The sequence below is a fragment of the Lynx canadensis genome, chromosome B1 (assembly GCF_007474595.2).
Source record: "Lynx canadensis isolate LIC74 chromosome B1, mLynCan4.pri.v2, whole genome shotgun sequence".
Lineage (NCBI taxonomy): Eukaryota > Metazoa > Chordata > Mammalia > Carnivora > Felidae > Lynx > Lynx canadensis.
This window is the reverse complement of record NC_044306.2, coordinates 120,417,159-120,427,666: the sequence shown is the minus strand read 5'-3', so window position 1 is coordinate 120,427,666 and position 10,508 is coordinate 120,417,159. Positions and strand designations below refer to the sequence as shown.

The 10,508-nt window shown below is 40.4% G+C and overlaps 1 protein-coding gene across 2 annotated transcripts in view; it reads right to left on the bottom strand.

Annotated features, from left to right (window-relative positions):
• Window positions 1-3,937: 3,937 nt before the first annotated feature.
• SLC39A8 (solute carrier family 39 member 8) overlaps window positions 3,938-10,508 on the bottom strand; it is an 81,965-nt gene continuing 75,394 nt past the window's right edge. For both annotated transcript variants that reach the window (XM_030313353.1, XM_030313354.1), the window contains exons 7-9: window positions 8,639-8,846; window positions 8,031-8,215; window positions 3,938-5,599 (exon numbers count right to left, since the gene is read on the bottom strand). In XM_030313353.1, the coding sequence (XP_030169213.1) occupies window positions 5,450-5,599; window positions 8,031-8,215; window positions 8,639-8,846 (543 nt within the window). In that variant the 3' untranslated portion in view covers window positions 3,938-5,449. The remainder of the gene's footprint in view (window positions 5,600-8,030; window positions 8,216-8,638; window positions 8,847-10,508) is intronic.

The window sequence follows — 10,508 nt, the reverse complement described above, 5'->3', positions numbered from 1 at the left end:
GGTAATCTTGCTGTGCACATCCAAGCTAAATGACCTTGAGATTTGAGGTCTCCAGTGGCCCATCTAATTATCTACAAAATCAAGTAACAGATAACATTTTTGTTCCAAATTTGCTTATGTTAAATAGCTGTGAGGACCTGGGTGGAGGAGAGAATACATAAACGATTTTTTTTATTTTATTTTTGCCCAAATCTGCTAATAGTATTTAGTTTCATAGTTTCGATATAAGCCTGGTAATCAGGCTTAATCAGTCTGGTAATCAAGGGTTTTAAATATCAAAGTCCATATTAAAAGAGTTTTGTTTCAGTTTCCTTAGAATTTAGACCATCCTGTACAAGACCTAGGATGTCTTCAAGGTAAATAAATAGTACTCACAATAGGCTGAGACAGAGGAACTATAAAGGGAAGTACAAATGTGTATGAACACTACTGTTTGTAAGGTAAGACCCATCAGGGGCACCTGGGTGGCTCAGTCAGTTGAGCATCCAACTTTGGCTTAGGTCATGATCTCATGGTTCATGAGTTCGAGCCCCGCATTGGGCTCTGTGCTGACAGCTCAGAGCCTGGAGCCTTCTTCGGATTCTGTCTCTCTCTCTCTCTCTCTGCCCCTTCCCTGCTCATCCTCTGTCTCTCTCTGTCTCAAAATAAATAAAAATATTTTTTAAAACTTTTTAATAAAAAAAAAGGTAAGACGCATCAGGTGGGCCAGAAAATGGTCAGGGTGACAGGGAATTAATCTGAAAGAAGTCATGAGAATCCCTAAAAGAACGATTTCCCCAAAATGGTTGTGTCAGAACCATCTAGAATATTAAGTTCTCCAAGACACAAACCTGTCTATACCTGAGATGGTCTCTAGTCTACCCAACATCCCTCTTTGCTTCTTGGTAACAGAACCCTGATCTTATTGGTTATAGTTATCCAGCTAAAAGCAATGTTTCCCAGCTTCTCCTGTAAGCTAATGTGGCCAGTGACTAATTCTGACCAGTGAATGTGAGTAGAAATTGTTGTATGTTCTGAGAAAGCTCGTTTACGGGGAATGAAGAGCTAGGTGTGAATTTTTTGGTTTTCTACCTATTCTTCCCCCTGCTATGTGGACTTTAGAATTTAAGACTGGATTTCTCTAGCAAATATCTTATTAGAACATGAAGTCATCTTGAAGTCAGAAGCCACAGATGACAGATTGGATTCCCAACGACCAGGGACCTGCCACGATAGCCCGCACTGCTTCTTCTGCGTTCTATAGAAAGGAAAGTAAACCTGACATGTGTAAGACGCCTATTATTATTTACAGTTCTGGCATTTTTGTGGCCTTACCAGATCCCAACAGATGATTTTCATTTTCACTCAACTCTGACTATCTCAACAATGCCACCTGGTTGCCAGGCACAGCAGCATGGCATTTGGAAACATTAAAATATAGAGGGAAATGCCCCTCTTAAGAATTAATGGATGGGGGTGCCTGGGTGGCTCGGTCGGTTAAGCGTATGACTTCAGCTCAAGTCATGATCTTACGGTTCGTGAGTTCGAGCCCCGCGTCGGGCTCTGTGCTGATGGCTCAGAGCCTGGAGCCTGCTTCCGATTCTGTATCTCCCTCCTCTCTCTGCCCCTCCCCTGTTCATGCTCTGTCTCTCTCTGTCTCAAAAATAAATAAACGTTAAAAAAAATTTACAATAAAAAAAAGAATTAATGGATGGGTATTCGGGGTTTTTAGTTCATCCTGCTGCCGTAGCTCACCTGAAATTTTACTAGTAAAGTCGCCGATTATGAGATATTCAGAAGTGGGGAGCCTCCCATATAGGAAGTGAAATGGCCATGAGAGAATGCCTTGTGTGTGTTCAGCACAGAGAGGCAGCTAAGGGAAATGCAATTTAGCACAGTTATTGCAACACACACACAGCTGGGGAAGGCAGAGCTTCAGTGAGAAAGCAGCTATAGCAACATCAGTGTTAGGGACCTGATTTATTGCAGGGTTAAGAACCTTTTGTCCTGTAATGAACCTTAAAGAAACACGGAGTCTGGAAATCACGGTAGCCCACTGAAGAAGACCAAGGGGAGACCCAAAGGAAGGCGATGCCAATCAGAGCATGGAGAGCAGACTGGCGATTCTTCCCCTGGCACAGGCCATCAGTAATTAGCTCTGTTAATACACCTACGCTAATTGCCTGGTAAACCCATCGTGTTGTCTTGGTTCTTGTCAATTAATTCATTTTTTAAAAATTTGAGCTCCAGTCGCAGAAACTTTTAGGCGTGGTGGGGTTTACTAAGCATCTCCAGATCATTATAAAATGCCTTTCAGGGACTGTTACATAACTGGACTCTCGTGCTAGCTATGCTAAGCAGCTGCCCGTAGAAATGAGCGTGGCAGGATTCGACTCACAAACTGAAGAAAAACAAATTATCTTGACTTGGGGTAAAGCAGTGTTGCATCCACACATTTGCACATAATAACACTGAAGGGAAAGAAAATAATATTCTCCTAGAAGGAATAATATTCTCAAAAAAAGTAATTCTGGGAGCTTTGGGTGAATTTGTATTGATATAAGCTGTTTTCTACCAGGTAAAGTAACAGTCTCTGGAGAGCACTTAAAGCAAATTGAAACCGTTTGTACTTCTCCAGTCTCCTGTACCAGAACGGCACGTCTGTGCCCTCTGCCACATGACTGCAGCACCTCCTGCCACGGGGGCCCAACCTAGACGACCCCCAGTCTGAAGTTGAGCCGTCCAGCAGAGCCCCGGCTGGACCAGCTGAACGTCACCGGCAGACCTGTGAGCATGAGAATAACCTGTTGTGAGACTCGGGTTCTTTGGGTGGGTCGTTTCTCCACATCAGCATGGTAATAGGGGTCTATTACCCGTGTCCCCCAAATATTTATATGTTGAAATCCTAACCCCTAAAGATGAGGGTAGTAGGAGGTGGGGGCTCTGAGAGATGCTTAGGTCATCAGGGTGGAGCACCTCATGAATGAGATTAGTACTCTAAACAAAAGGCTCCAGAGAGTTCCTTTACCCTTCCACCACGTGAGGACACCAAACCTGAGGGTGCCTTGGACCTGGACTTCCAGGGGCCAGGACGGTGAGAAATACATTTCTGCTGTTTATAACCGCCCCCCCTCCCCAGTCTGGTAGCCTGGAAGTACTAAGACAGGGTCTGATTCGGTACTCAAAAAATGCCAGCTATTGGTAGGCATTTTTAAAAGTTCAGTTACGCAAAAGTCAAAGTACATAACCCCAAATATAATGCGTTGAAATCATCTTTGGTGTGCCATAGTAGCATCTTTAAGGTTTAAAAATTATAGAATATTCAAGGAGTATAATGAATGCCTCAGTATAAGATATGTTAACCGATTTTTTGAATTGTTACCTGGGATTTAAATTTACTCACGGCTTTCTATATATCCTACCTTCTACGTGCAACCATAACCTCAAGTAAGTAGCAATTTTCTTTTTGCTTTTTGGGCCTTCCTGCCCTATTGCCTCTGTTCTCCTCATAGTTGAAGAAAACGGCCGAAAGATCAACACACGGAAAGTGTAATATAAAGCACCCCGATAACCCACATGCAACAAATGAGAGTTTGTTAAACTATCTTGTTTTAATATCATGTTGTAAATAGCTTCGTAACCCAGACATACAGTCTGTGCTTTAAAAAGGTAACGATTGGGGCACCTGGGTGGCTCAGTCGGTTGAGCGTCCGACTTCAGCTCAGGTCACGATCTCTCGGTCCGTGAGTTCGAGCCCCGCGTCGGGCTCTGGGCTGATGGCTCAGAGCCTGGAGCCTGCTTCCGATTCTATGTCTCCCTCTCTCTCTGCCCCTCCCCCGTTTATGCTCTGTCTCTCTCTGTCTCAAAAATAAATAAAAGTTAAAAAAAAATTTAAAAAGGTAACGATTACTCTTAAGACTGAATGTAAACAGATTAAATGATAAAAACAGATTCTATGTTTACTGATTAATCTTTCCATATTTATTTGCTGAATATCTTTGCAATAAACACATCACCAATTTCCTATTTCTCTCTCTCCCCCGTAACACCAGGTACAGGGAAGTCACTCAAAAAAAGATATATATTAAAATGAATAACAAACGACACAATGCATGGCTTCAAAGGTGTTTACTATTTGGTCAAACATTTTTTTAATTGCCAGTTATAAAGAGAAATCTACATTAACATACATGTTAAATATTCATCTACTCTGCATTATTGCTAGGTGACACCATCGCATGGTCTGTGGGAAAATATTAATTCCTGAGATCATTGTTGGCTTTTATCAATCACTTTCCTCACTGTCAGTCATCTTTCCTGAAGTGACTTGGGAGTGTGAATTGGGGTTAGGATGTTCAACTGCAGACCAACTTTCTCCATCTGCTAAATGAGCAAGCAGGCCATCTCACCTCCAAAAGGCACAAAAATAACCACGGTGTGGGGAATTTTTTTTCAAGGTATGCCATAGAGGAAAAATGTGGACTGAGCACAGAAGAGGAATGTGATGATTGCTCTCAATCGCCCAGAAGGAATGTGGTTTTCTAGTTAATCAGTCCTTGACGTACAGCAGTCCAGCTATTATTTTGCATCTATTTAAAATACACTCTGCTAAATAGTTATGTTGAATTTTAAAAGTAAATTGCTTAAACTTACATTCAGTTTCTTTCTATAAACCAACATAGTCTTTCCCTTCACGATGCAAATACATGATACGCTGTAGCTGAGTGGTCCCTGGCCCCACGCTTTCTGCCCTGGGTTGCTGTGCAATTACACCTGAGCCATAAAAAAACCAATTCTGCATTTGTGTGGGAGCAGGGAGAGCTTCCACTTGGAGATGAGGTGTCAGATAAAGTCTGAACTTAGTAGGGCTAACAAAACTTTACTGATTGCATAACTCATATTATTTTAGGATAATTTTTTAAAACGAGCCTACAAGTCCCTAACTGAGATATAAAACAGAAAAAAAGCTATGAGCAATCTTTCTTTCCTGGGTTCATTAAGGCCTTGGAATCATTTAGATCTGTGTTGCATGCATTTTGCTTCTCTTCCACATTTTAATGTACTTGCCTGTGAAAGCACTAGGACAAATTAACTGAAAGAAAACCACTCTGAAACCGCTTGAGCTTTTGAGCCTGCCACAGAGGTTTAAAGGCTTATACGACCTAGCCTGTGTTTCTCTCTCTGGATCTTCATGTCTAAATGATTGTCGAATGCATAAAACATGAAGAAGTGGGTACTGACCAAAGATCTCGTGTACCTGCCTTTTCAGACTGGAACCGAAACCCCTTTGAAGCATCTTTAACAACAAATAATGGCCTATTTCACAGATCTGAAAACAATAATCAGTTTTCCTGACCTACAGTTGAAAACATAATTATCTTTTAACTAAATAGGATCAGCTTCAAAATCCCTTTGGAGATGTTTTTATTTATTAAATGCCTTCCTTGACAACAGCATCTTTCATTTCCTATTACTCCAATTCAATTTCTCCTGCATACAAAGTAATGAGAAGAATGGCTGTGAATCCAGTTAACATTCCAGCATTCTGAATCATGAAGTAAGTAAAATCGGTTTTTCTTCCAGTTACCTTTTCTCTCAGCATGTCGTTCATCTCTGGAAACTAAGAGAAAGATACATTGTTAGATAACTGTCGCCATCTGGTGGTAAAACATAAAACAGCCGCCTAGAGGTTTCTGCGGGGTTGGGGCAGTGATGGCTTAATTCAGATGTTTAAATGTTTTATTTAGCATAGCGTATAGATATAGCATAGCATAGAAGATAGCATAAAAGGGATATCTAGCCCTACCAGACATCAACAAGAATAAAAGTATAGAAGTAGTGCTCCCCACCTGAGTTAATCAGTGGGACAGGATTTGCCTCATTTTATGCCTTGTGTTTCTCTTTGTCTGTCCGCTTCTCTGTCTCTCTCCCGCCTTACTCTCTATGCTCCATTCACACCGTTCTTTCAGGATCTCAAATGCATCCAAACTTTTTCTATCCTCAAACTCATCACACCCACCCAAACCGCTATCTGACCTCTTCCCCCTCTAATTTCTCAATAAGCTCCATCCTTCAGGTTCCAGCTTCAAATCATACTTTCCAGCAAGGCTTCCCTTAGCCCCTCCTAATTTACACTAGAGTCCCCTAACTTCATCTCTCGCCACATGTACTGCTTTTCTCCTTAGCTCACAGATTTTTTTTATTTGTAATTATTTAGTTATGTGTATGATTTTATTCATTGAATTTCTGGTTTCCTCTCTTTAAAGACAGAATTCCCCACAGATGCAGGGGAATCTTGCTCACTCCAGTGTCCCCAGCACCTTGCAAATTCCAGGCCAGGCACAGAAATATCAATCAATAGTGGCTGATTAAATAAATCTTTAGGAATCGCTATACATTTAATTCTGTTCTCTTTAATTTGTGTCTTTCTGCTTGCTCTACCCCTCACAAAATCATAACGTTTTCAAATAAATTATGTACTGTTCTAGGATTGAAGGCTAGAACAATCTCATTACAGTGAGCGCAATTAAAACTCCAGCTTCTGTTCTTAAAATCTACCCTTTCTCAGCAGATAAACTCTACTGAAAAGGTTCCAATAGATCTGTAAATGCCAGCTTTTCAAAATGTATTCCAAAATTATATATATATACATATATATATACATATACACACACATACATACACACACACGCACACACACACATGTACACACACACACACACACACACACACACACACACCATGGTGCATTGTACCAAAGCATCCAAGAGGCCTCCAGAACCCAATCAATCCATGTGCCTGATTTAAGAAGGTTGTTTTGCCAGGACAAAATGAGTGAAAGCTGTGAAATTATTCTGAAAAAAGCAAACTGTTGTAGGACATACAACGTCACATATGAGTATCCTTTCCTTGAACGGAACAATTCTGATATTCTGTTCTTCTAACAAAGAACAGAAAAGTGATGGCCTGGCACAAATACAGTATGAGACACGAATTGTGTGAAGAACAATATAATGCAGTGATGGTTCTGAGGGATGACGTTCTTGCTCTGATCAGGGCCTGCACAGAACAGTGAGCAGAGCGAGAGGGTTATCATGTGGAGCTGAGAATGCAGATGAAGGAAACTAAATTATTAAATTATGTGTGTGATATATATTCAGTTCCAAATGCAAAGGAAATGCTCCTTGAATTGCATATATGTAGCACATTCTCATTTTCTAGAAAGCTGTCCATGATACATTTGAAAATGCACAGGGCACAGGATCATTGATATTCTCTTTTACACACACACACACACACACACACACACATAAATAAAGACATAAACACAGATACAAATATATACCAACCCATGTAAATATTGTCCAATTTCAATTTACCAGTTTTAGTTTAATCCATAAGACTCCCACTGTTTAAAACTCTGAAAATGCTATTTATTCTAACAAGTTATTCCCTTCCAAATGTGATATACTGGGGTGCCTGTGTGGCTCAGTCGGTTAAGCATCTAACTTCATCTCAGGTCATGATCTCACAGTTCATGGGTTTGAGCCTCTCATTGGGCCCTGTGCTGACAGCTCAGAGCCTGGAGCCTGCTTTGGACTCTGTGTCTCCCTCTCTTTCAATGCCTCTCCCCTGCTTGCACTCTGTCTCTCTCTTTCTCTCTCTCTCAAAAATAAACATTAAAAAAAAATTTTTAAACAATAAAAAATGTGACATCCTCACAAAAGAGGAGGAGAAGGTCCAATGGGGACATACTATAATAGAGTACAAGGCTTACCTACCACAAGGCAAAAAACCTGGGCCAATACCTCTACTTCGGCAAAAGTAAATCATTTCATCTTTTATCAATTAGATCATAGATCAAACGATCAATGAGAATCACTTTCAAGTTACTATTAGTACAAGAAGAATGATCTGTTGAGCCAGGAATGTTTTGAATGACAGAATTTCCACACTGTGGAAAGTAGAAGGTCACCCTTAGTCAACTCACAACCCAGATGCTTATTTCTAAATTTTAAATTAAAACAAGATAAAAAATTTTAATTTCTTACCATATCCGCCAGAGAAATATAGAGGAACATGCCTCCAGCCAGAGCAAATATAATATTTGGAGCAAAATTGTTGCCCACCAAAATGCCAAAAGCCAGCCCAACATAGCAGGAGCATGCAGAAAGGAAATTGAATAACAAGGCTTGCCGAGTGCTCATTCCTGCACTGAGTAGGATCACAAAGTCCCCTAGAAAAAGAAGAAAATATCAAATAGTTTTTGCTATTTTTGGATGACAGAAGATAAGCATCGATATCCAACAAGGGCTCCTTCATTTAGATGCATCAGTGGGATTTTTAAGTGTGTCGCCTAAAATGTCTCACTCCAGGGGCGCCTGGGTTGCTTAGTCGGTAAAACGTCCAACTTCAGCTCAGGTCATGATCATGGGTTCGAGCCCTGCCTCGGGCTCTGTGCTGACAGCTCAGAGCCTGGAGCCTGCTTCGGATTCTGTGTGTGTGTCTCTCTCTCTGCCCCTCCCCAACTCACGCGCGTGCACTCTCTCTCTCTCAAAAATAAATAAATGCTAAAACATTTTTTTAAATAAAATAAAATGTCTCACTCCACTGAAATCGAGAAGTAACCAACTTTTACAGTATGATCAGAGCCCCTTACCTAACTCATGAGGAAATTCTTCACACAGAATTGCTATAGAGGTACTGAGTCCCTGAAGAAGAGACAAGGTACAGGAAGCCCCAATCGCCAGGCCATCGATGAAATTGTGGAGGGCGTCACTGAGGGTTACCATCCAGGCAATTGTCCCTATTTTTGACAGTTTGGGTCCCTTCAAACAGGTACATGAACTCGACTCTGTTTTTCCATCCTGTAAAATAACAGAAAATCAACCAACAAATTAAGCTACATTTCTTGAAAGTCTGAGAGTTACACAGAAAGGAGTAGGAGATGTGTTATGTATTGAGAAAGACAAATGGTTCCAACAGAAAGTCTTTCATGGTGGCTAAGAACTCCTAATCATTTATAACAACAAAAACTTACCGTAGGGAGAAAGGAAATGAATAGACTGACAGGCCTTGAATGAGCTACCCAAAAGACATTTTACTTTGCTTTCCCCTTAAAAAATCCTTTTGATTTGTACAAACAGTTCTTACTATTGCCTTCCTAAAATGCAACAGATACTAACTGAAGAATTTGATTCATTTGCATACTTTAAAATAAAGGAAGTTTTTCACAGACCAAATGTAAAGTCTTTTTCCATGCTACAATGTAAATGTGAAACCCACATTTAAAGCACAATGACATCAAAGAACATTTATGGTAATCCGTCCTACATTATCTGAGCAGGTTATCTGGGCCTCAGTTTCTTCAACTGTGAAATGAAAATAACATACTACATGATTCATTTACTTTTCAATGACTTATTAAGTTTCTGCTGTGTTCCAGGTAGTGTATGTTGGGTGATTAAACTGTAATAATGCATTCCCTACTATCTCTAAATTTCAACGATTCTTTTAACATCTCAGGAAATGTGATTGGAACAAGCGTGCCTTTGCACTAACACCTCTGTCCGTTTTGAAACAAGAATAAAAACAGAAAAGCCTACAACAAAACCTTTGAAAGAATTTAGATTTCCATAAAATTTACAAAGTTGCATAAAACCAGATGCCAAACACCAACTCGAGCCATTTTCCAGAAAGGGTAGAAAAAGAAACTGAAATGCAAATTTACTTTTAAGTAGGGATGCAATTTGCAATTAACTGGAGAGCATTTTATTCCTAATTCTCCTCCCCTCAACTCTACCTCAACAGCTAATCAACACATTTATTGAGCGGTGTCCTGGATGCTATGGGAAGGGCACACAAGTGGAAAATGCAACTTCTATCTTCAAGAAGCGCATTTGTATTAGAGAAACGTGATGTAAAGTATATGATTGACTTTGTAAAAAACATTCATTATACGTCCGGCTGAGAGAAGCTGCCTTCAGAGCCATCATCTGCAAGGTTTTAGATTTGTTTCGATGCCACCTCATTGCTCAAAACACTTTGGGGACTGGCTCTTTCAGAGCTGACTTTAGATCTTGCAATTTACATCCTTTCACCATGTCGTTAGTGGCAAATTTTCATCTTTGGGGAATGTTTTTGTTTGTACACACAGCCAAAAGTCATTTGGAGCCACTATGTTCTTAAGTGAACATGCAAAGGGCAAGGGCGGGGGGCGGGGGGGGGGGGCTGGGGTTGTTACTGGTAGCAGCAGTGGTTGTAGAAGTAGCCTGAGCCGTGATCGTAGTAGGAATAGACACAGTAAAGGCATAAAGTATTTATCATGTGCCAGGCCCTGCTCTAAGCACTTGAGATATTTAATTCCTTTGGAACAGCTCTGTGAATTAAGGACTACTATTATCATCATTTTAGAGTTGAAGAAACTAAAAATACAGAAATGTTGCTGAACTTATCCAAGGATGCAAGGGAAATACGTGGACTATTTTAGTAACTGTTTTACTACTTCAAATTTGTGGGAGGGTGGGGAG